Source organism: Mobula birostris, chromosome 1 (genome assembly GCF_030028105.1).
Source record: "Mobula birostris isolate sMobBir1 chromosome 1, sMobBir1.hap1, whole genome shotgun sequence".
Taxonomy (NCBI): Eukaryota; Metazoa; Chordata; class Chondrichthyes; order Myliobatiformes; family Myliobatidae; genus Mobula; species Mobula birostris.
The window spans coordinates 203,166,464-203,192,598 of NC_092370.1; the positions used below are offsets into that span (position 1 = coordinate 203,166,464).

At 42.0% G+C, this 26,135-nt stretch overlaps 1 protein-coding gene across 7 annotated transcripts in view; it reads left to right on the forward strand.

Moving 5' to 3' along the window:
* The window catches only part of pygl (phosphorylase, glycogen, liver), a 129,117-nt gene that overhangs the window by 98,506 nt on the left and 4,476 nt on the right, over positions 1-26,135 (forward strand). For all 7 annotated transcript variants that reach the window (XM_072269163.1, XM_072269172.1, XM_072269190.1 and 4 more), the window contains 2 exons: positions 8,462-8,603; positions 23,139-23,346. In XM_072269163.1, the coding sequence (XP_072125264.1) occupies positions 8,462-8,603; positions 23,139-23,346 (350 nt within the window). The remainder of the gene's footprint in view (positions 1-8,461; positions 8,604-23,138; positions 23,347-26,135) is intronic.

The following is a 26,135-nucleotide window of genomic DNA, read 5'->3' on the forward strand; positions in this document are numbered from 1 at the left end:
TGGTGTGGGTTTATCATGATGTATGACTTAGTAGCACACCGGGGTTTACACTTGAGTAGACAAAAATTACAAGTGAAATTTTTTGAGAATGTCCTTGTTTTTTCTTTAAGCACTTTCCCCAATCTTTATGAAAATCAAAGAAAAACTGTAGGAGCTGGAAAACAAACAAAAACAGAAAGTAGTGGAAAAACTCAGCAAGGCAGAAAGTATGGGGAAAGAAAAATGGTGACTTTTCTGAGTTTATGACCCTTTGTCAGAACAGTTCTTGCTTTTGTTCCCCAATCTCTAATGGTCTGGGAACACAAAATATTCATTAAAAATTACAGCTGTATTGCTTTAAGAGATTGACATGCTTTTTTGAAACAAATGTGTTTTTGTGGTAATAAAATGTATTTTACAAAGCTGTCATCAACATTAAACCGCACATGATGAAATGCACCTATTATATAAATTCTTTCTCATATGTATTACTTTTACTCAAGCCCTGTCAGAAAGCCAGTTTTAATATTAATTTTGATCCAAATCGGTCCCAAATAACTAAGCCATGTTCTTCAAGGTATCTATTAAGCTTTACTGTAACAAGAGATTTTTGTCATGCATTTCTGCTGATGTCTGATATTTATTGACTGTAAATTCTGTGTAAGTTTATGTAAAGTTTTTAGTTTTAATAATTATACACAGCTCTGTGCAAAGTGCTGCTTTTTATTCAGATGGGGGCAAATAAAGACTTGGGGAGGTAGTGTTAGAAGATCAGAATCAGACATCATTGTAGACACCTATTTCTTGTTGGGGATCAGTTAACCTACATTAAGAATCGTAGCTCAAAACTTGTAAGTTATCTGGCAGAAAGGGGATGTTATATAAGAACAATTTTATTAGGCCCCAGTGAATGCTGTTAAAATTCAAGTTACTTTGATTACAGAGCTGTGAGTTTATTTCTTTGCATGTGTGGAATATTTGGAAATTGAATGAGATATAGTGATGGACCTTGGCAAACAACTTGTAAACTGAATTCCTTATGAGACTGTGTGAAGAGAAGTTTTCCCTTCACTGGGGGCTGACGAGTCATTTTTCTGTCTACCTTACAGTACAGCAATCCCTCATGAGGCCGTTGAGTCCAGGCCTCACACTGTTGAAAATTGGTGTTAAAATTTGGCTTCGATCATTATGCCTTCCTCATTCTATCTTTAATGCCTCAGTTCTTCTGCTATTGATTACCTTAGTCGTGACTATTTCAATGTACTTCTACCCAGCTTTATTAGTTCTGTTTTTCTTTCAAGGTTAAGCCATCCAGAAAATAAAATCACATTGAATTTTATTCATGTTAACTTTTTCATTGGTAACATGCATTAGCTCCTAATTAACCAGTGCTTCTAGTCTAAATTTTCACCCTTATTGTCAGACCACCAACCCCTCCCTGACCAATAGCTTTCAATTTTGTATGTTTAATTTTATCCAGCCATATAACCTGCAAAATTATCTGCCCTTCTATCATTCTGGCCTCTTAATTATCTTTGGATGTTATTGCTGTACCCAAGTTAGCTTTCTCTGTGGTGCTCAGTCCCCAACATATGGAATTTCCTCCCTGAATATCTGCATCTTGTCGCATCAGAATAGGTAGTTTTTCCATAGGGAAAATTTAACCCAGTTAGTCTTTGTACAATGTGACATTGCATAATAAGATTTCCTATTCCAATAAGCTATAAACAGAACAAAAAATGCAGATTTTTTTCTAAGGCTGCAATACAAAATTCAAATATTGTTCCTGAAAACATTTTCGGGAAGAATGAATTCTTGCCCGTAGTATGAATGAGCGGGCTTTCTTTCTCTGGATTGTCAATATTGGCAGATGCGACTAGTGCAAATCTTTCAAGAGGGCCACACCTTGTGGTTTGAAGGCTTGTGTGCCTCAATGATCCAGGGAGCTACATTGGCTGGAGTCAGGGCTTTATGCTTTGGCATTTGGTAGGTTCAGCCATGCCAAACATGTCAAATGGTAGAGGCTAGATTAAAAGTGGCCCATCGGTTCTCCAGGTTTGGGGGTTCAGCTCAGGGCTAACAACTCTGACTGGTAAAACAAAATTGTTACAGAAACAACAATGAGGAATCCTACATCTGAGTGCAATGGTATTCCCAAGTCTCCAACTAGGATTTGCGTGACTGACAGTACTGAAAACTAACAGGAAGTGACTGACATGATGAAAGAACCCCCGACCACCGCCAGAGATGGAGGACCTTCATTGCTGCCCTAAATGCCAGTGGCATAATGGGCAGACAAACAGACTAGTGTAAATGCAGTGACGTCCAATCATGAACCATTTTCAACTACCATTTCCAACTTCCATTGGATTAAATTAGTAACAAGCTATATTGTGCTAAGCTTCAAGAAAGGAAATGGGGATTATTCTGGAAATTATAGAGGGGCAAGTCTCACGTCAGTGATAAGGAAACTATTGGAGAAGCTTCTTAAGGATACGGTTTATAAGTATTTGGAAACCTTGGCTTAATAAAGACAGTCAGCATAACTTAGTAACTTGACTTAAGTTTCTGAAGGTGACAAAAGGTGAGTGATGAGATTAGAACAATGGATGTTGTTTACGTGCATCTTAGTAAGGCATTCAACAAGGTGGGCTATTCCAGAAAATTAAGATGCATGGGCTCCACATTTGGATTCACATTTGGCCTGCCCATAAATGACAAGATAGTGGTTGTGGGTCTTACTCTGGCTAGAGATCCATGACTAGTGATTTTCCACAGGGATCTGTACTGAAGCCTTTAATGTTTACTATATATAAAATGATTTGGATGAAAATATGAATGGTTGGGTTAGTAAGTTCATAGATGACACAAAACTGGTGACATTGTGGATAGTGTAGAACAGTGATTCCCAACAAGGATGGTTACATATCCTAAGGAGGTGTTAGGGGAAATAGATGTTGTTGGGGGGGGGGGTGCATTCAAGATTCTTGGGGAGAAGCAGTAAGCAGCACCCTAACGAGGCCTGAGACCTGACCTACTGTTAGTAGAGCAGGGACTTCCAAAAAAAAGAATGAGGCAATGGAACACAGGAAGAACCATAGTTCTGCAGGCGGCAAACACTCATTGTCACAACATGTCTGAAACACGGCAATCTCCTTCGACTATTACAGCCAATCAAATCTTATTGAAGATGCATAAACTAGCAACCAGGGTGCCCAACAGTTTCCCCTTGACTTGCGGCATGGAACAAGTTCATGCAATTTAACAGTTTGACACAAAGGAAGATGTTTCTGGTGGTTGGAGGTGAATCATCTCATCCTCAGGATTTCCTCAGGGTAGTGTCCTAAATCCAATCATCTTCAGCTGCTTCCTCAATGACCTTGCTTCCGTCACAAGGTCAGAAGCAGGGATGTTCGTAGATGACTGCGCAATGGCCTGCACCACTCACGACTCCTCAGATAGTGAAGCAGTTCATACCCAAATATAGCAGGAGCTGAACAATATCCAGCCTTGGGCTGACAAATGGCAAATAACATTTGAGCCACGCAAGTACCAGATCATGACCATCTCCAACAAGAGAGGCTCTAACCATCGTCCCTTGACATTCAGTGGGTTTACCATCATTGAATCCCCTTCTATCAACATCCTAGAGGTTACCATTGGCAGGAAACTGACTGGTCTAGCCATATAAACACTGTGGCTACCAGATCAGAGGCTAGGAATCTTGTGGCGTGTAACTCACCTCCTGACCCCCCCAAAGCCTGTCCACCATCTACAAGGCTCAGGTTAGGTTTGTAATGGAATACTTGCTACTCACCTGGATGAGTACAGCTCTGTCAACACTTAAGAAGCTTGACACCATGCAGTACAAGGCAGCCCACTTGATTGGTACTCCTTCCACAAGCATCCAATCCCTTCACCAGCGACGAACAGTTGCAGCACTGTGTACTATTTACAAGATGCACTGCAACAATACACCAAAGTTCCTAAGCCAGCACCTTCCAGACCCATGAACACTACCCTCTAGAAGGACGAGAAAAGCAGATACCTGGGAACATCACCGCATGAAAATCCCCTTCCAAGCACTCACCATCCTGACTTGGAAACATATCGCCGTTCCTTCATTGTCGCTGGGTCAAGATCATGGAATTCCCTCCCTAACAGCACTGTGGGTATAGTTACACCTCAGGGACTACAGTGGTTCAAGAAGGCAGCTCATCGCCACCTTCTCAAGGGCAACTAGAGATGGGCAATAAATGCTGGCTTAGCTGGCGACACCCACATCCTGTAAATGAATAAATAGAAAGAAGTGGGTAAGTCAATTACACCCTCTCAACTCTCTCTGAAGATCTACAGAAAACAGATTGCACAATGATACAGTGCAGGCCAGAACCAAATGGCTAAATAGAGCCAATCAGTGAACCTGCCAACCCCGGGGATTCCTCTTGAACTTTTCAAAGCAGCTTGGGCTTCATATGTAAATTCAAGAACTATCTTTGGGGATTATGAGACCTTAAGTGACTGGTTAATTGAACTGCAAACAACAGGAATTCTGCAGGTGCTGGAAATTCAACCAACACACATCAAAGTTGCTGGTGAACGCAGCAGGCCAAGCAGCATCTGTAGGAAGAGGTGCAGTCGACGTTTCAGGCCGAGACCCTTCGTCAGGACTAACTGAAGGAAGAGTGCGTAAGGGATTTGAAAGTTGGAGGGGGAGGGGGAGATCCAAAATGATAAGAGAAGACAGGAGGGGGAGGGATAGAGCCAAGAGCTGGACAGGTGATAGGCAAAAGGGGATACGAGGTAAGTAACATCGACCTCTCTAACCTGCTAAGGCCCCACCTCCCCCTCGTACCCCATCTGTTACTTATTTTTATGCACACATTCTTTCTCTCACTCTCCTTTTTCTCCCTCTGTCCCTCTGAATATACCTCTTGCCCATCCTCTGGGTCCCCCCCCCTTGTCTTTCTTCCCGGACCTCCTGTCCCATGATCCTCTTGTATCCCCTTTTGCCTATCACCTGTCCAGCTCTTGGCTCCATCCCTCCCCCTCCTGTCTTCTCCTATCATTTTGGATCTCCCCCTCCCCCTCCAACTTTCAAATCCCTTACTCACTCTTCCTTCAGTTAGTCCTGACGAAGGGTCTCGGCCTGAAACGTCGACTGCACCTCTTCCTACAGATGCTGCCTGGCCTGCTGCGTTCACCAGCAACTTTGATGTGTGTTGGTTAATTGAACTGACTGGAATAGTATAAAGTTAGCTTGCTGAACACCAGCTCTATCCCAACTAACATTCAGATCCAATCTGAATCCTTGTCAATGTAATTTATGCTATTATCGTCTTCATCTTCCCATCACAGTTCCTTTGCACACTGCTACCATTGTTCCATCCATGTTGACTTGCTGCCATCGTCAACATCAGACCGGCATTCCCAGTTTGTGTTAATTTTTTTATTTTGACTTGGCCCCGTTAATTTTGGATAAGTACGTACAGTGCGATCTCTAAGAGTCGAAAGGTGGTGAAGTCTTAAATTCTAAACCTGCTAAGAAACAGAAACTACAGAAAGTGCATCAGATAGAGGCTTCAGTGCAATGAACCACACACAAAAAAACAGATACCGCTTGGACATTGTTATGCATTGGGACTTAAGGCTGTTACAACTTGAACCAAATATTTCAACTCTTGCTAAAAACCATCACGCTCAAGGATCACATTGATATTGAATAAGACAAATAAAATTTAAAGCAGAATCATTTTTCTCATGTTACCATATGGTAGACATGTTTTTACACTATGGGGGCACCAGAAAGTATATTGTGCCTAAGAGCGGTGTAGGCAAATATGAAGGTGCTTTAGCAGGGCATTTAGCTAAAAAAAAAAGTTGGGAAACAGTGGTGTAGAATATTGTCAAAGCGGGATATACCATTTGTAGATCAGTTGCAAATATGGGCAGAAAAATGACAAATGGAGTATAATCTAGGCAAGTTTGAATACGTGGAATTCATTGCCACAGACTACTCTGGAGGCCAAGTCATCGGGTATGTTAAAAGTAGAGTTTGCTATGTTCTTGATTAGTAAGGGTGTCAAAGGTTACGGAGAGAAGGCAGGAGAAAGGGATTGAGAGGGAAAATAAATCAGCTGTGATCAAATGGCAGAGCAGACTCAATGGGCTGAATGTCCTAGTTCTGCTCCCATGTCTTATGGCATGAGGTGCTGTAGTTTAGGAGATCATACGTAAAGGTACGGATCATGGCTAAACCCTTAAGAGTGTTGATGCACAAAGGGATTATAGGGTGGGTAAAGGTGGCAAGTGGCATGCTTGCCTTTATCAGTTGAGGCACCGAGTTCAAGAATCAGGAAGTTATATTTCAGATTCATAAAACTCTCGTTAGGCTGTGTCAGGAGTATTGTCTTCAATTCTGTTCACTCTATTACTGGGAGGATATGGAGGTGTTGGAGAGAGTGTTTATCAGGATACTTCCTGGTTTTGAGAGCACATGTTCTAACGAGAGGTTGGAAAACCTAGCATTTTTATTTTGTTTGGAGCAGCAGAGGCTGAAAGGAGACCAAATAGAAGTTTGTAAGATTATGAAAACCATAGTAGACAGCCAGTATCTTTTTGCCAGGGTCAAAATATCTAATGTTAGAGGGCTTGCATTTAAGGTAAGAGTGGTAAATTCAAAGGAGATGAGCAGGGCACATTTTTTAAAACATTAATGGATGCCTGGAATACACAACCAGGGTGGCAATGGAGGAAAATGCATTAAAGGCATTTAAGAGGTTCTTAAATAGGCACATGAATATGCAAAGAATGGAAAGATACAGACCATGCTCAAACAGAAGGGATTAGTTTAATTTGGTATCAGCAGTTTTTTTTTGTTTGTTACTCAATAGGCTGAATTTTAAGAATTCAACAAAGCATAAAACCTCAAAGCAAGAGTTAAACATTTGGGATCATTGGCTAGCACAAGTGATCAAAGCAGGAGGGAAAGGAGACATTGTTACATTTTCAGTTCATAGCACAAGGGTTCTAAAATACCTATACCGATCCAACTGGAAATAGTGGACATTCCATATCGCAACCAAGGAAAATAAGCAGTCCTATACCAGAATTATCACACGTGTGGCCCAACACAATTTGTGTCTGTTGCTGAAGATTTTCAGCATCTACGGAATCTTATGTTTATGTTCATATTTCCATGTGATCTTTTCTGCTAAATAGTGACATGCAAGGAGTTTAGAGTCATTGTTGCTTTTGCTTTGAAACTTACAATCTCTTCCTTGTTTCATTCAATGTAACTCCTAGTAACGATACAATTAAGATGTCCAAAACAAGAGCCCAGTCTTTCATAAGTACTAACACTTCATGCTACATCACCCCTCACTGTATTAGACCAAGATTTTATTGTCTGCCACTGTCTCATAACACTTACAAGCTACAGTATATATTGATCACTTAACATGAACTATTATACTTACTTTGTATCGTTAAGCTGGGATATTAATTACCTGCAGACTTGAAAACTGGTCAGGTTTTCCTGACTCCCTTTGCAAACATGGAGGATGACCTCTTCCGTGCCATTGTTGATGTCTGGAGATGTGCTGCAATACGTTGTAAAGTCTCTTTGTATTTTTTTGCATATACTCCAGATGTCTCATTTTCACTTTACAGCCAATTAAAAGGCTCATTTTTTCCTTTACAACCAATTAAAAGGCTATCCGCTTCTCTTCCAGATCTGTACTTGTTTTTCCAACTTCTTCACTTATTATCTCCATTCCCAAACTTGAGGTCATCTCTTGTCTTTACAGGCAATCATTTCCCAAATTGTTTATAACAAGCTAAACGGACAAGTTGCATTTGTTCAATTGTACTGCACTGATCACTCACAATCACTCCATTTATCTCATGCACCTGAGTCAGAACTTTTAACCAAGCTAACACCTTGACTGGACAACCTTTGGTGGTAATGCACCATTAAGCTGGATGCCAACCGCCGTAAAACAAGATACAGACAGACAGACTGGACAACCTAGAGCCTGTTGAGATACTTAACATCTTTCTCTGGTTATCATATCATTCTGTCTTTGATTCACAAATTTCATTGTCCATTAATAGCCTCAGGTACTCTTTACAGCTTATTAGTTAATTATATTAATCCATCCAGAAGTAATTGTGCTATCATGGTTTTCTTTTTGGGCCACTGAGTTTAACTGGGGAAAAAGGAAGCACTTTTCTCTGCTTACTCTCTGTCTGCATTGCTCTCTGTCTTGAAACAATTCCACACTAGATTTGAGTGTTATTAAATTGTCTGGTGAATTTTAAAACATATGTGCTAATTAAGAGAATATTCCAGTATGTTTTGTGGACAAAATATTCAGTATTCCCTTAACTTTTAGTATTAATTAAATTCAACCGTTCAAGATTAAAATAAAACAGACTTTTTTAACAGACTCATATGTTACCAAATTTCTCTCTTTCCTAGGCTGCTCCTGGCTATCATATGGCTAAGTTGATTATTAAACTTATTACATCTGTGGCACAAGTTGTGAATAATGACCCTGTAGTTGACAAGAAGTTGAAGGTCATTTTTCTGGAAAATTACAGAGTTTCACTGGCCGAGAAAGGTACTATTAAATGGCAAAATTATATTTCTGTTCATTTATTTGTTAATTTTTTCAGTTGTGATAAAATATTTTGCAACTAGAATAGAGTATATTCATCATAGAAAATATCAACAAAATTATTTGAATATGGAATGGAGTATAATACATAAAAGAAAATAGAGTAGGTCTTGGGGAGATTAAAAGGACCCAAATTGCGATAAAGTGAGTTGATAAAGTGTTTTCATCACTTTAGTACAATCACATTCAAAAATGAATTTTCTTTCCTCTTATATTTTTTCTATTTGTTTTTGATAATCATACCTTTCTTTTATGAGTAATTTTAATGGATTTTTATTTAATTTGTTTATTCATACATAAGATTTGACTTCCGAGTTACAAACCCTCTGTTCATAATTTTCTAATGCTTAGGTTTTAATGAAAGGATAAAAAACACAAACTTAGGACACTGAATTCACAGAGTCAAGAGTGTTGGATTAGATTTTTTTTGACTGTTTAATTTATTTTCTTTGCAGCTTCACATTAATTATTTGCTTGTACTTTACATTGATACATCTAACTGTATAGTATGCTTCCTAGTGATCATAGTATGTATATGCAGTTGTTCAGTGTGTTCTCTAGTGGTTACATTGGTATGATCCTAGAAAGTCCTGGAAGCTTCTCTGATGTTGTATTATTTGAACAGGGCTTTCTCATTCATTGATTCAACTGTACATTTGAATGGAGTTTTTCTTATCTTCAGTACTGTGCAGAAGTCTTAGGTGCTCTGTGTGTGTGTATATATTTTGTATTTACACAGGGAGGGAGTGCCGGGTTGGTGGGGGGAGGGAGGGGGATGGCACGTGTACAGACACACCCAGCCCTGAGACACCAGGCAAGGTCATTAGATTCCAAACAATTGGTTTATTATCTTTAAAGAGAGTCAACCCTTGCAAGGCAGTAGATCCCAATGGAGTATCTGGTAAGGCTCTGAAAACATGTGCCAACCAACTAGCAGGAGTATTCAAGGACACTTTCAACTTCTTACTGCTATAGGCAGAAGTTCCCACATGCTTCAAAATGGCAACAATTATACCAGTGCCAAAGAAGAATAATGTGGACTGCCTTAACGACTATTGCCTGGTAGCACTCACATCGACAGTGATGAAATGCCTTGAGAGGTTGGTTATGACTAGACTGAACTCCTGCCTCAGCAAGGACCTGGACCCATTGCAATTTGCCTATCCTTACAATAGGTCAATGGCAGACACAATCTCCAGGGCTCTCCACACAGCTTTAGATCACCTAGACAACACAACACCTACATCAGGATGCTGTTCATCGATTATAGCTCAGCATTTAATACCATCATTCCCACAATCCTGATTGAGAAGTTGCAGAACCTGGGCCTCTATACCTCCCTCTGTAATTGGATCCTCGACTTCCTAACCAGAAGACCACAGTCTGTGCAGATTGGTGATAACATATCCTCTTCACTGACAATCAACACTGACGCACCTCAGGGGTGTGTGCTTAGCCCACTGCTGTATACACATGACTGTGTGGCTAGGCATAGCTCAAATACCATCTACAAATTTGCTGACGATACAACCATTGTTGGTAGAATCTCAGGTGGTGACGAAAGGGCGTACAGGAGTGAGATATGCCAACAAGTGGAATGGTGCCTCAGCAACAACCTGGCACTCAATGTCAATAAGACGATCGAGCTGATTGTGGACTTCAGGAAGGGTAAGACAAAGCAATACATACCAATCCCCATAGAGGGATCAGAAATGGAGAGAGTGAGCAGCTTCAAGTTCCTGGGTTTCAAGATCTGAGGATCTAACCTGGTCCCAACATATTGATGTTGTCATAAAGAAGGCAAGACAGCAGCTATACTTTATTAGGAGTTTGAAGGGATTTGGCATGTCAACAAATACACTCAAAAACTTCTATAGTTGTACCATGGAGAGCATTCTAACAAGCTGCATCACTGTCTGGTATGGAGGGCCTACTGCACAGGACCGAACGAAACTGCAGAAGGTTGTAAATCTAGTCAACTCCATCTTGGGCACTAGCCTACAAAGTACCCAGGACATCTTTAGGGAGTGGTGTCTCAGAAAGGCAGCGTCCATAATTAAAGACCTCCAGCACCCAGGGCATGCCCTTTTCTCGCTGTTACCATCAGGTAGGAGATACAGAAGCCTGAAGGCACACACTCAGTGATTCGGGAACAGCTTCTTCCCCTCTGCCAACCGATTCCTAAATGGACATTGAAGCTTTGGACACTACCTCACTTTTTTTAATATACAGTATTTCTGTTTTTGTACTTTTTAAAAAAAATCTATTCAATATATGCAATTGATTTACTTGTTTATTTATTATTATGTTTTAATTTTTTTTATCTGTCTGCTGGATTATGTATTGCATTGCACTGATGCTGCTAAGTTAACAAATTTCACGTCGCATGCCAGTGATAATAAACCTGATTCTGATTCTGTTTCTGATTCATTACAGAATGTCTGTCTAGTGCTTCCCGCTCCTTCCCCTCTTCCACAACAATGATCCCCCCTCTCCCTGCCCCCTTCCCACCTCAGTCCACAATAGAGACCCAAGTCAGAATCAGATTTATCATCACACACAGATGTAATGATTTTTTTGCAGCAGCTGTATAGCGCAATACATAAAATTACTGTATAAGTGTTGTTCAACAGTGTTAGGTACCCTAGCTATAAATATGTGCCTAATACTTTTGCATAGTGTTGTATGTTGTATACAAGGTACTGTGTGCTGCTCCACATTGAGCACTGTCTTTTGACTTCAGCCTTTTCCTTTTCACTCTCCCTCTCTTCAGTTAGTAGGTTGTCCATTTTCCAACTCTCTTTGTTCTGTTAACAATAAAATGATAGTGAAGCAACAACTTTTGTGCCTTTTTCCTGACTTCTGAAAGAACCTTGGATTAAAAACTTCAAAATCCAACAATTGGTATAGTCGGCAAGCACAATTATGAAGTTTTAAAGACCTTGAAGAATTGCAGACAAAGTAAGAAATGTTTAGTGCACAAAGGACACATGAGCTTCCTCCATTTCAAACTGTCTGAGAGAAAACCTAGTTCTGGCTTCAATACATCATCAGGTAGAAGTATGATTGAGGAAACTACTGTGTTGCTATTTTGAAAAAAACATTTGTAAAATCAAAATACAAGCTGCTGGAGCCACAGGCAAGCCAGTATAGCACAGATTAAGTATGCAAACTAGTAGAGCATTTAAAAAAAAAAAAATAAAGCAATGGAGCACAAAATGGAGTATGTGAGACCAAAGGCACACAGACCAGATGAACTGCACCCTAAGGTTCTGAAAGAAGTAGCAGTAGAGATTGTGGAGACATTAGTAATGATCTTTCAAAAATCATTGGACTCAGGCATGGTGCCAGAGGACTGGAAAATTGCATATGTCACTGCACTCTAAGAAAGGAAGAAGGCAACAAAAAGGAAACTATAGACCAGTTAGCCTGACCTCAGTGGTTGGGAAGATGTTGGAGTCAATTGTAAAGGATGAGGTTATGGAGGACTTGGTGACTCAGGACAAGATAGGACAAAGTCAGCATGGTTTCCTTAAGGGAAGATCTTGTCTGACGAACCTGTTGGGATTTAATTGAGGAGATTACAAGTAGGATAGATAAAGGGGATGCAGTGGATTTTGTACATTTGAACTTTCAGAAGGCACTTGACAAGGTGCCACACATGAGGTTGCTTACTAAGTTAAGAGCTCAATGTATTACAGTAAGGTTACTAGCATGGTTAGAGCATTGGCTGATTGGTAGGAGAGAGCGGGTAGAAATAAAAGGATCCTTGTCTGGTTGGCTGCCAGTGACTAGTGGTGTTCCACAGGGGTCAGTGTTAGGACCGCTTCTATTTGTGCTGCTTATCAATAATTTAGATGATGGAAAAGATGGCTTTCTTGCCAAGTTTGCAGATGGTACAAAGATTGGACGAGGACAAGTAGTGTTGAAGAAACAGATAGGCTGCAAAGGGACAGACAGATTAGGAGAATGGGCTAGAAAGTGGCAAATAAAATGCAATGTTGAAAATGCATGGCCATGCATTTTGTAGTAGAAATAAATGTGCAGACTATTTTATAAGCAGGGAGAAAGACCAAAAATCTGAGATGCAAAGGGACTTGAGAGTCCTTGTGCAGAACAACCTAACGATTAGCATGCATTTCAAGAGGTCCAGAATACAGGAGCAGGGCTGCGATGCTAAAGCTTTATAAGGCATTTGTGAGGCCTTGCCTTGAGTATTATGAACAGTTGTGGGGTCCTCGTCCAAGAAGAGATGTGCTGGCATTGGAGAGGGGTCTGAGGAGGTTCATAAGGATGACTCTGGTTATCATACAAGGAACATTTGATGGCTCTGGGACTGTACTTGCTGGAATTTAGAAGGATGAAGGGTGATCTCATTGAAAGCTTTCAAATGTTGAAAGGCTTAGACAGAGTAGATGTGAAAAGGATGTTTCCCATGGTGGGGGAGTCTAGGACAAAAGGGCACAGTCTCAGGATAGAGGGGCGTCCATTTAAAACCAAGATGAGAAGAAATTTCATTAGACAGAAGGTGGTGAATTTGTTACCACAGGCAGCTGTGGAGGCAAGGCCATTGGGTGTATTTAAGGCAGAGCTTACTAGGTTCTTGATTGGATATGGTTATGGGGAGAAGGCCAGGGCATGGGGCTGAAGAGGGTGGGAAAAAAAAGGATCAGCCATACTTGAATGGTGGAGCAGACTCAATGGGCCAATGGCTTAATTCTGCTCCTATGTCTTATGGTTCCTCAATGAATGAGGGGAATTTGAATGGTTGGATGGGCTGTGGTCTCTGGAACTGAAGTGCTGGCATCAGGAAGCATGGCTCCTGACACCTCAGCGCAATGGACAGAACTAAAGGCTTTGATTGAAGCCTACAAGCTGGCAGAAGGAAGATCAGCTAATACCTACACTGACTCTCGGTATGTTTTTGTTGTTCATGACTTTGGAAACTTATGGAGACAAACAGGATTGCTTATGGCAGTAGGAACCCCAATCAAGAATGGCCAACTAGTACATGAACATTATGGGTGTCATACAACTGGTGTCAGAAGTTGTTGTATTAAAATCTCAAAGCCACTTCAAAATAACTACAATGGAAAGCTGTGGAAATGCATTCGCAGATGGAATTGCAAAATGGGCAGCACAGGAAGAAGTAAAAAACATAAAATAAGTACCAAGAGCCCAACGACTAGAATTATAGAAAAGGAGTTAAACTCTATTATGGACAAACATACACAGAAGATATTCAAACAAAGCAAGCTCAATGCCCCAATCAGGAAAAGAGGTTTTGAATGGAGAAAGTTAAGCAGTAATGGGGTTTGGAGATATACTAGTCATAGTCTAGTAGCTCCAACTACAAACGTATGTTACTTCCTTATCAGGCATAGCTGATCTACTTCTTAGGACATATTGATGTGCAAAAAATGTTTGACAGATTTTTCCAATGGTGATGGAATCCAAAGTTCAGGGCACAAGCTCAACAAATGTTTGAAAGATGCATAACATGTCAGAAAACAAATATATAGCAGCAGAAAAGTTACCACAATTTAGTGCTTCTGCCCCAGCTGGTCCATTTTTACACTTACAAGTGGACTTTATTTATTTGCAGAAGTGTCAAGGCTACCAGTATTAGCGGACAAGTTTTCAAGATTGGTGGAAGCTATTCCAGCAAGGAAAGCCATTGCCACATACGTATAACAAAAACTCTGATCGAGGACTGTATTGAGATTGCCATGTCATATTGAATCTGACAAAGAACGCATTTCACTGGGAGTGTTTGGTCAGGAATCATGTTGACTAAAGAACACTGAATGGTGTTTTCATTGTCCACATCACCAGGAGTCATCAGAACAAGTCAAACAAATGAATGGAACCATCAAACAAAGATTAAGTATCAGAAATAAACTATACCTGGGCTGGCTGGTGGTGCAACGACATCGGCGCTGGACCCGGGAGCGGAGGTTCCCAGGTTCGAAACTAGTCGGGTCTGCCCCCGAGCACATTTTCCATCTGTGCCGGGTTGAGTGTTGAGACCGCAACTTGACCTCATAAAACAGAGGAAAAAAATGCTGCGAAAGTGTCTGTGTGGGGAGTGGCACGCCACAGTCTCTCTCTCGCTCTGCGCCTTGGAAAAAGCCATGAAAAATCCATCATCACGCACGCACGGACACGCAGCTGCACGCACGCAGACACACGCCAAAAAAAAAGAAATAAGGTATACCATGACCTACAGCTCTTCCTATGGTCTTATGTAGCATCAGAGCAATTTAAAACAAGAAAACCAAATTAAGTCCATTCAAAGTGATAACAGGATGTCCTGTGTCACTGCTGGGAGCCCTCTATCTGAGAGTGGCTGACATACACATCAAGGAACAATTTAGTTATCTACTATGTGAAAGTAACTCAAGCTATCTAGTCTGCTTCTCAGGAAGTTTCTGCTGCTTGGAGAGACACACCCTGATTCCTGGTGAGTGGGTCCTGATTAAGAAGCCACATCAGGAACCACTGGGAGCTCAATCAAGTGCTGTTAATTACCATCTCAGTGGTGAAAGTAGAAGTGGATGAATGCCAGCCACTGCAACTGAGCTAAAAGTGGTACCCAGCAAGTACAATAAATGTGAGGTTATCATGCTAGTGTAGTAACCTCTTGACTCAGTGCCTACACTGGTGGGCTACAGTGAGCAAATCACTAACTAGCCAGAAGACTTCGAACAAAGTCAACAATTACTGGACATTATGAAGTTGATTCCAATATTGTTTGTTGTTATATTTTTGCCAATTTTCCTTACTCACAATGTGCCAGTTGAAATGTCTCATAATGTGTACTTGTGAGTATCACATGAATTTGCGATGCTATTATACCACAATTCGAAATACTGTTAGGCATTCCAGCAGATCCAGAACAAACTTGTGCCCTGTTTATTAAACAATCCAGCAATGGCAATGGTGACAATATGCCAATGGTTCATTATTCTCAGGGGAGATATTAATATACAATATCCCCCCCCCAACATACCATATTAAATTGAATCATTTATGTAAATATAATGAGCTGTCATATGGAGGTGGCTAGGAACCGACCCAAGTGCAAGACACAGACACTGAAGTACTAGGGACAGGACTAGGATACAGGGCGATGGCAAGAACATGGACAGGAAAACCAGGAACCTGGAACAGGATTGGACAAAAGAGCTAGGAGCCCGGGCTTGGACTCCGAGCCAGAGACTGGACAAGGACTTGCCTCTGGCTCAGACCCCAAAACTAGGCAAGGACAAGGCTTGGCTGACAGGCAGGATGAGGATGGAGACTTGGAGACTTGAGACGAGGCTTGGCAGGAGACTTGAAGCAAGGCTTGAAGCGAGGCTTGGCAGGAGGCTGGAGACGAGGCAAGGCTTGGCAGGAGGCTGGAGACTTGAGGCGAGGCATGGCAGGAGGCTGGAGACTTGAGGCGAGGCTTGGCTGGAGGCTGAAGACTTGAGGCGAGGCTTGGCAGGAGGCAGGAGACTTGAGACTTGAGGTGAGGCTTGGCAGGAGACTTGAGACTTGAGACGAGGCTTGGCAGGAGGCTGTAGACTTGAGGCGAGGCTTGGCAGGAGGCTGGAGACTTGAGGCGAAGCTTGGCTGGAGACTTGAGGTGAGGCTTGGCAGGAGGCTGGAGACTTGAGGCGAGGCTCGGCAGGAGGCAGGAGACTTGAGACTTGAGGTGAGGCTTGGCAGGAGACTTGAGACTTGAGGCGAGGCTTGGCAGGAGGCAGGAGGCTGGAGACTTGAGGTGAGGTTTGGCAGGAGGCTGGAGACGAGGCGAGGCTTGGCAGGAGGCAGGAGGCTGGAGACGAGGCGAGGCTTGGCAGGAGGCTGGAGACGAGGCGAGGCTTGGCAGGAGGCTGGAGACTTGAGGCGAGGCTTGGCAGGAGGCTGGAGACTTGAGGCAAGGCTAGGCAGGAGGCTGCAGTCTTCAGTCTCGAGGCTAGGCAGGAGGCTGGAATCTTCAGGCTCGAGGCTAGGCAGGCTCCTCCGGGGCAGGGCGCCGTTCACCTGGGCAGGGCACGGTACTCCTGGGCAGAGTGCGGATCACCACCCGATGGAGGCATGGGACAGGAAGGCACAGGACCAACCGCAGGTAACGGCAAGACGGCCTGGCTTACCCGGCTGAGGCAAGGGACAGAAAGGGAGCTAGGTACAGGGTGGCTCCAGGACAAGACTGCAGGCGAGACGAGGCGAGAGATACCAGCAAGACAAGGCAAGGCTTCAGGCAATGCAAGGCAAGACGAGAACTTCAGGTGAGGCGAGAGTTACTGGCAAGACAAGGCAAGGCTTCTGGCAAAGCAAGGCGAGACGAAAACTCCAGGCGAGGCGAGCGTTACCAGCAAGACAAGGCAGGGCTACAGGCAAGGAAACAGGAGGCAGAGGAAGGGATACAAGGAGTAAGGACAAGAACAATCCAGCAGCCACACCTGGGTCTCTGAAGCTATTTGTGCAACCAGACCCAACAAGCATCAGCTGCCTCACTTAGCTCAACAAGAACAGAAACAGGGTAGACAGGAAAACCTGGAGCAAGGATCAATGGACCGGACCGTGAACCGGAATACGGACTTCACGGACCGGACCATGACAGAGCATGATTTAGGGAAACATATCATATCTGACCCTACTCGTATCTTATCCTGGAATATCTCTATATCAGCATCTAATGTTCAATGAAAAAGCTTAAGTCTTTTCATGTGTTCACTATAAAAGCTCCCTTTTGCTACAGTTCAGAAGATATCATACCAATAGGGCATATTTCATACAGTTAAACTTTACATTGTCCAAAATGGGGTAATGACTCTGGAATTTTCATTGACGATATCCATTAGAAAAATATTTGGAGCAACAAGCTTCCTATCTTCAGCCAATATGTATGAAAAAGCGGCTGTATTGTTTGGAATGGTGATTGCTAAGAAGTTAATCCTGCAAGTGTGGAAAATGGACTCTGTGCATATGTACGGTCTGTGGCTGAGAGAACTGGCAAATACTTTACATTTGGAGAGACTGAGACTATGTAATGATGACAGAGGGGACATCTTTGAAAGGATATGGGGCCCTGTATTGGCTTTCTTACAGGGTGGGGACTGAGGTTTTTTGATGTGGTGCACCTCTGCCTGTATATTTACTTTTGCCTTTATATTTTCCTCTCTTTTGCTGCTCAGTATTTAATTTGATTTTGCTATGGTTGTGTGTTTTGTGTTTTTTTGGTTCGTTTGTTAGTAATAAATAAAAAATTTAAAAATATTTTAAAATATTACAATTAAACAAAGCTCCTGTCTAGTGATAAGAAATGGTCTAAGTTCATAGAATAATATGTATTTTATGTGCAGAATAGGGCTTATACCTTTCTGACACATAATTGGTTAGAATCTTGTTATTTGGTGTATGTTTTCCCTGCTATGAGACACACACACACACACACACACACACACACACACACACACACGTTACCTTTACCTCCCGAGACTAGAAGTAAACAAGACATTTCAGAAGGAGATCATTTTGCATACATTTTATTCCCATTTGATGGTGTTGCATGGAGTACAAGAGAGATTAAAATGTTGCTGTAGCTTTAGAAAAAGTAAGCAATGACACTGTTGATGCCTTGGGAAAAGTAACAACAGAAATGGTTACACGAGGAAATGTCAATATGCTTGAAATTCAAGCAACACACACAAAATGCTGGTGAATGCAGTAGGCCAGGCAGCGTCTATAGGAAGAGGTACAGTCGACGTTTCAGGCCAAGACCCTTCGTCAGGACTAACTGAAGGAAGAGTTAGTAAGAGATTTGAAAGTGGGAGGGGGAGGGGGAGGCGGAGATCCGAAATGATAGGAGAAGACAGGAGGGGGAGGGATAGAGCTAAAAGCTGGAAAGTTGATTGGCAAAAGGGATACAAGGCTGGAGAAGGGAGAGGATCATGGGACGGGAGGCCTAGGGAGAAAGAAAGGGGGTGGGGAGTGCCAGAGGAAGATGGAGAGCAGGAGTAATTGTGAGAGGGACAGAGAGAGGGAAAAAAAAGGAAAAAATAATAAATAAATAAGGGATGGGGTGAGAACCATTTCCATTCTGATACGTCAAAGCGGGATCTCCCAGTGGCCACACATTTTAATTCCGTGTGCTATTTCCATTCTGATATGTTTATCCTTGGCCTTCTCTACTGTCAAGATGAAGCCACACTCAGGGTGGAGGAACAGCACCTTATATTCCATCTGGGAAGCCTCTGACCTGATGGCATGAACGTTGATTTCTCTAACTTCCATTAATGCACCTCCTCCCGTTCTCACCCATCCCTTATTTATGTCACTGTCCAGTCCGTTGACTACTTATTTCAGTTAATTTCCTTTTCCCCGTGTTCCACTGGGCTCCTTGAGTAGGGCACCTGATCCTCATTCGAACCAGCAGCATAAAAACTCCGGCTTACATCTACTCATTACTGGTTCATCACCATAGCCAGTGCGGCTATGCTCATCCTGAATCTTAGTGAATTCAGTCGTTTTCGTGTCCAGCTGAGTTGCTGGCCGTTTTGCCGCTACTCCGAGTCAAGATGAGAATTTTGTCGTTTTCATGACTGGCTGAGATTGCTGGCTGATTGTCGCCACTCCGAGCCAAGATACAAACGGACTGCCATTGTTTGGTTTTTGTCATCTCATTTCCAGCTGAGTAGGTCCGGCTGTTTGCCACCACTCCGAGTTGGGAATTCTGTCGCTTCGTGTCCAGCAAAGTGATTGCCAGACATTTGCCACTTCATGAGCTACTCCATGTCAAGGTTCGTATTGTCAGTCATTGGTTGGATTAGTCATCTTGTTTCCAGCTGAGTAGGTCCAGCCGTTTACCGCTACTCCGAGTTGGAAATTCTGTCTCTTCGTGTCCAGCTGAGTGCCATCCGTTGGCTGCTTCATGTGCTACTCCGTGTCAAGATATGGATTGTCTGTTGTTGTTTGGTTTGGTCACTCCGTTTCTAGCTGAGTAGGTCCGGCCGTTTGCCGCTACTCCGAGTTGGGTATTCTGTCTCTCCGTGTCCAAATCCAAGTCCAGGCTCCAGGTCCAAGTCTGAGTCCAAGTCCAGGCTCTGGGTCCAAGTCCAAGTCCAGGCTTCGGGTCCAAGTCCAAGTCCAGGCTCCATGTCCGAATTCAAGTTCAAGTCCAGGCTCTGTGTCCAAGTCCAAGTCCAAGTCCAGGCTCCAGGTCGAAGACTAAGTCCAGGCTCCATCTCCAAGTCCAAGTCCAAGTCCAGGATCCGTGTCCAAGTCCAGGCTCCGTGTCTGAGCTCCTCCTGTTTGTTGTCCTGCATCCTCGTCCGCGTAAGCATTCTACCCTCGCTCCCCGGCTTTCCTGGCAACTATTAATAAACACACTTCTGTAAATGCTTCTTACAAATCTGTGTCCTGCTCTTGGGTCTGTTTCCAAATGCCCTGTTGCAACAAAAGAGGTGCCCTTTTGAACTTGTATCATCTACCCTGATCAAAGCATCAAGCTTCTTCTGATATGACTGTACTGTCTTTGACACAAGGAAATTGTCAATGCATGCTTGGATTATCATGATTCAAATGACACGGGAAGCATTCATGGACATCTAAGCCTCACACACATTATGAGATGTAATATCTGTAAGCTATCTTAGAAGAAATAGCAGGCAAAAAGAACAGACATTCACTTTGCCAGGAAAGCCGAGCAAACTCTTTTTTGTCTGTTCTTCTCAGTGGCCACTTTATTGGATATATCTGCTCGTTAATGCAAATATTTAATCAGCCAATCATGTGGCAGCAACTCAATGCACAAAAGCATGCAGACATGCTCAAGAGGTTCATTTGTTCAGAGCAAACATCATAATGGGGAAGGAGTGTAATCTTACTGACTTTGACCGCCTAATAATTATTGGTGCCAGATGGGGTGGTTTCAGTGTCTCAGAATCTGCTGATTGCCAGGAATTGTCAAGCACAATAGTCTCTAGAGTTTAAAGAGATTGATGCAAAAAAAACCAAAAAAAGTCCAGTGAGCAGTTCTATGGGCAAAAATGCCTTGTGAGTGAGATCAGAGGAAAATGGCCAGACTGGTTCAAACTGACAGGAAATCGACAGTAAATACATTAGCCACGTGTTACAACAGGAGGTACCTAATAAATTCACCACTGAGTGTATTTGTTCTAAAAGAGCCTACAGAGATTCCATCTCACAAAGTGTGTGAGATTTAGATGTCCACAAAGAGCCAGAAACAGAGGTAAGCTCTATTAAATTTCTAAGTCATCATTTCCTTTAGTTCTAATAATGTTTGAGTTCCTTTCACTGTGTATTTTAGTTTGTGTACAGAATCAGCAGATCTGTAGATGCTGCAGTTAACATTGGTCTGGACTTCATACTACAGCACCTTGACTCCTCTGGTACACATGTCAGGATCCTTTCTGTTTGTTAATTTCAGTTTTGCCCTCAATACAGTCCTTAAGCTTCTGCAAGAGAAACTCTCCAACTTAAGGTACCAGGTCCCATCTGCAGGTGGATTTCAAACTTTCCCTCTGATAGTATGCAAGGCTGGACAAGCACATCTCCACATCTAACTCAGTCAGCACTCAGCATAGGGATGTGTTCTCTCCCCTCTCCTATTTTCTCTATACACCAATGATGGAATCTCCAGTGATCTATCAGTCAAACTGATAAAGTTTGCAGATAACACCACTGTAATCAGACTAGTCACCACAGGTGACAAATCAAAGTAGCACCAGAAAGTAAACAAGGTAGCTGTCCTGGTACAATCACAACAATGTGAAACTGAACACCTTCGAAACCAAGGAGTTGCATGTTGACTTCAGGAAAAATGTATCTCCTCTCCAGCCATTCATCAACAACTTTACAGTTTGCAACATTTCAACATTCAGATTCCTGAGCCACGTTATTTTGCAAGTCGTTATGGGAGAACCATCCTTCATGAGAGAATCTCCTTCATTAACAGGACAGCTATGCAAAGGATGTAATTTTACCAACTGCAGCAAGAAGTACATCTTATGTAGAGCATGCTGGTGCAATTCTACACTCCCATCACAGGAAGCATCCTCACATCAGCCGTAACTGACTGTTTTGGTGCAGCATCCTCTCACGATATAAAAAAACTACAGTGAACTGCCAGGTCAGCAGAAAAGGTCATTTGCTGCAGATTATCATAACTGCAGGACTGGTATCTGTCCAGGACAAAGGAGCAGGCAGAAAAAATTTTAGACACTACCCACCCAGCAGACTACCTTTACCGAAAGCTCCCTTCTGGAAAACACTAAGAGCTATTAAAACAAACTTCACTCCATCTTAAAAAATTTCTTCCCCCAGGCAGTTAATCTAATAAACCAATCTAGTTCATTCCCTCCCATCCCTTCTATCTGTTACCGTCATCACTGCACTGTAAACTTTGTCACTTTTTATAATGCTGTTTACATTGTAAACACATGCTGGTATTTAGGTACATTTAATGTTAGATAAATATATACAATATACACCCTGAAATTCTTTTCTTTGTAAACATCCACAAAAACAGGAGTGTCCCAAAGAATGAATGAAATTAAAATGTTAGAACCCCAAAGACCCTCCCCCCACGCATAAGCAGCAGCAAGACAATGACCTCCCCTTCCCCCACCAGCAAAAAAGCATCAGCGCTTCCCACTAAGCACTCAAGCATGCAGCAAAGCATCAGTAAAGACAGACTTGCAGTACCCCAAAGACTACTTGTTCGCCCAGTAATTCAACATACCACAGGCTCCCTCTCTCCCTAATGAGGGAAAAAGAGGTGTCCCTATTTCACAGCAAGAGGGGAGACATAACACACAACTCGCTGATTTATGATGTTAAAAGCCTGTTGTATCATATTTTCCAAGCTCTGCACCCAGAGAGTTGGCCCCAAAAAGGCTCAGGTCTCTGGACATACAGCCCATGGCAGCTAACCCGATGTTCTCCCACGATGCCTCAGTCAGGGGCACTGGCCCTGAATCAGCCCATCTCCAGAGCCACAAGAATTCGGCACCCTGAAGGCACGCTAGTCTTCCAGGCCGCGGCTTTGGGATATCAAAAAGCGGCCAGCCGTGAGGCCCTGAGAGCGGGTCCCATTCCCGCAAAGAACCGAAGTGAGAGTGTAACTCCAGGTCAGGGTCTTCAAAAGAACCTTGAAAAGGAGAAAAAGAGATATCAAAGATAGAAATAGAGCTATTTCTGAAGATGCAAGCAAAGGAGTTGCCATCATCATTACTTCACTCTGGCCCTCTGTATCAATCCCTCTATATTTACACACATTTTATTCCATATCCATGCTTTAACCTCAAGCTTTATTTTTATATAATCCTTTATTCTCTGTAATTGAGTATGTTTTTGTTGCTTGTTGAAGTAACACACCACAGCAAATTCGTAATACATGTAAAAGTATATGGTGAATGAAGTTGATCCTCCTTAGCATTAAATCAGTTTCATTTGATTTATTTGCAGTCATCCCAGCAGCTGACCTGTCACAGCAAATCTCAACAGCTGGCACAGAGGCTTCTGGCACAGGGAATATGAAGTTCATGGTGAATGGTGCCTTGACTATTGGCACTATGGATGGAGCAAATGTGGAAATGGCAGAGGAAGCTGGTGAAAACAATTTGTTCATTTTTGGCATGAGAATTCACGAAGTACAGGAGCTGGACAGGAAGGGGTATGTTTTCAGTAACAATTGTAAGAGTTAACGTGTTTCATTTGTAGTGAATGAGAAATTGTTTGGATTCTATTACAATGAATAACTCTGCAAACAAATGAAGTAGTGAATGTATATGGTAGTATCCTTTGCTGTAGTTAAATAACCACACTAATCTTTTAACATTTCAAACCTGGTTTATAAAGCCCACGTTAGAAATTATGTGACTGATAGCCCATTAACTAAAATTGACATTGTTATTGTCTATTCATCATCAGCTAGTAATAATCGTACTAGGCATCATTTAATGACTACACATACCCATCAGCTTTGTGTTTTACAAGTATTAATCTTGACACAAAATGAGACAAAAACACAAACTGCTGGAAATACTCAAAACATCAGGCAGCATCTGGAAAGGAAAATAGAATTAGTACTTCAAGTTGTAGGCCCTTTGTTCGAATGGGGGAATAAACACAAGCAAGTTACTATCAAACTACAGAGAAGGTAGAAGCAGAAGAGTTGGTGAAGGGGTGGTTTAGATCATAAAGATAAAGAAATAGTGAGGCCAAGAATTGCTGCAAGAATAAGTTGCAGAAATTGTCCCGTCAGTGGATTACTAGGGCAGTTGTAGGTCCAGATTCTCAGTTTAATAAGATCATAAGATATAGGAGTAGAAATAGGCCATTTGGCCCATTGAGTCTGCTGTGCCATTTCATCATGGCTGATCCAATTTTCCTCTCAGCCTCAATCTCCTGCTTTCTCCCCATATCCCTTCATACCCTGACCAATCAAGAATCTATCAGCTTCTGCCTTAAATGTACTTGAACACTTGGTCTCCACGGCTGCTTTGGCAAAGAATTCCACAGATTCACCACTCTCTGGCTAAAAAAATTCCTCTGTTCTTAAAGGAAACCCCTCTATTCTAAGCCTGTGTCCTCTGATCTTAGATTCTCCCATGATAGGAAACATCCTCTCTACATCTACTCTATCATGGCCATTCCATAGGTTTCAATGAGGTCATCCCTCATTCTTCTAAACTCTAGTGAATACAGTCCCAGAGCCATCAAATCCTCTTCATATGACAAGCCATTCACTCCTGGAATCACTTTTGTGAACCCCTTTTGAACCCTCTACAGTTTTAGCACATCCTTTCTAAGATAAGCAGTCCAAACCTGTTCACATGAGGCCTCACCAGTGCTTTATGAGGTCTCAACATTACATCCTTATTTTTATATTCTATTCCTCTTGAAATGAATGCCAACATTGCACTTGCCTTCCTCACCATAGACTCAACCTGCAAATCAACTTTTAGGAAACCCTGCACAAGGCTTCCCAAGTCCCTTTGCACCTCAGTTTTTTGTATTTTCTCTTCATTTAGAAAATAGTCAACCCTTTCATTTCTTCTACCAAAGTACATGACCGTACATTTCCCGATACTGTATTCCATCTGCCATTTCATTGCCCATTCTCCTAATCTGTCTACGTCCTTCTGTAGCCTGTCTACTTCCACAAAACTACCTGCCCCTCCACCATTGGTCATATTGTCTACAAACTTTGCAAAGCCATCAATTCCATCATCCAAACCATTGCCATATAATATAAAAAGAATTGGTACCAACATAGTTGCAGTTTTCCAGTCTTGCAAAACCATTCCAGAATCTAGTGATCCTTGAAAGATCATTACCAATGCCTCCATAATCTCTTCAGCCACATCTTTCAGAACTCTGGGGTGTACACCGTCTGGTCCAAGTGATTTATTTACCTTCAGACCTTTCAGTTTCCCAAGAACCTTCTCTCTAGTTACGGTAGTTTCACACACTTCATACCTCTTGACAGCTGGAACTTCCACCATACTGCTAGTGCCTTCCACAGTAAAGACTGATGCAAGATCCTTATTCAATTCATCTGGCATTTCGTTGTTCCCCCATTACCACCTCTCCAATGGTCTGACATCCACTCTCACCTCTCTTTACACTATGTATCTGAAGAAACTTTTAGTATTCTCTTAATATTATTGGCTCACTTACTTTTGTATTCCATCCTTACCTTCTTATTTACTTTTTTTAAGTTGCCTTCTGTTGAGTTTTAAAAGCTTTCCAGTCCTCTAACTTCCCATTAATTTTTGCTCTATTATATGCCCTCTCTTTACTGTTAATTTGTGCCACAAAAAGATACTGAGATTTGAGGTAAAAAAAATTTTAATGATGAGCTAAAATAGGTTGCCAATTGCAGAGCTATGGGACATGTCAACAGGTCAGGTAATGCCAAAATAAAGCCAAAACAGAGCCAATGTTTTATCATTTTGTACATAATATCCAATCTAAAGTGAAGATTATGGTAACAATCTGGTGAGATGGCATCAGGCCTCACAGTCTACATATACTTTCCATTATTCCTTAACGGTATGTGGATACGGGAAATGAAATGGAAAAGGGGGGATAGGGCATATACATACTCACACACACACACACACACACACACACACACACACACAATCAAAATCAAAAAATGGAATCATCTGTATAAATAGTTCTCTCTTGTAGCTTAATTTTAAAGGTTTAGTTCAAATTTATCCACTGTAATAGTAGGGTGCTTAAGCAATAGATAGGAGAGAGAAAAGGGCAATGGATGTGGTTGTAACTTTTTGGTCTTTTTGTTCCAAATGTTTCTTCCAGGCTGAGCATTTCAGATTTATAGTGTGTCTTCATTCGTTATCGAATGGTTCCTTATACTAAGTCCTGAAACTCATTTTAATATCTTTCAGCCTCCTGATTTGCTCATATGCCTCTACATCATCTTTCTCCTCT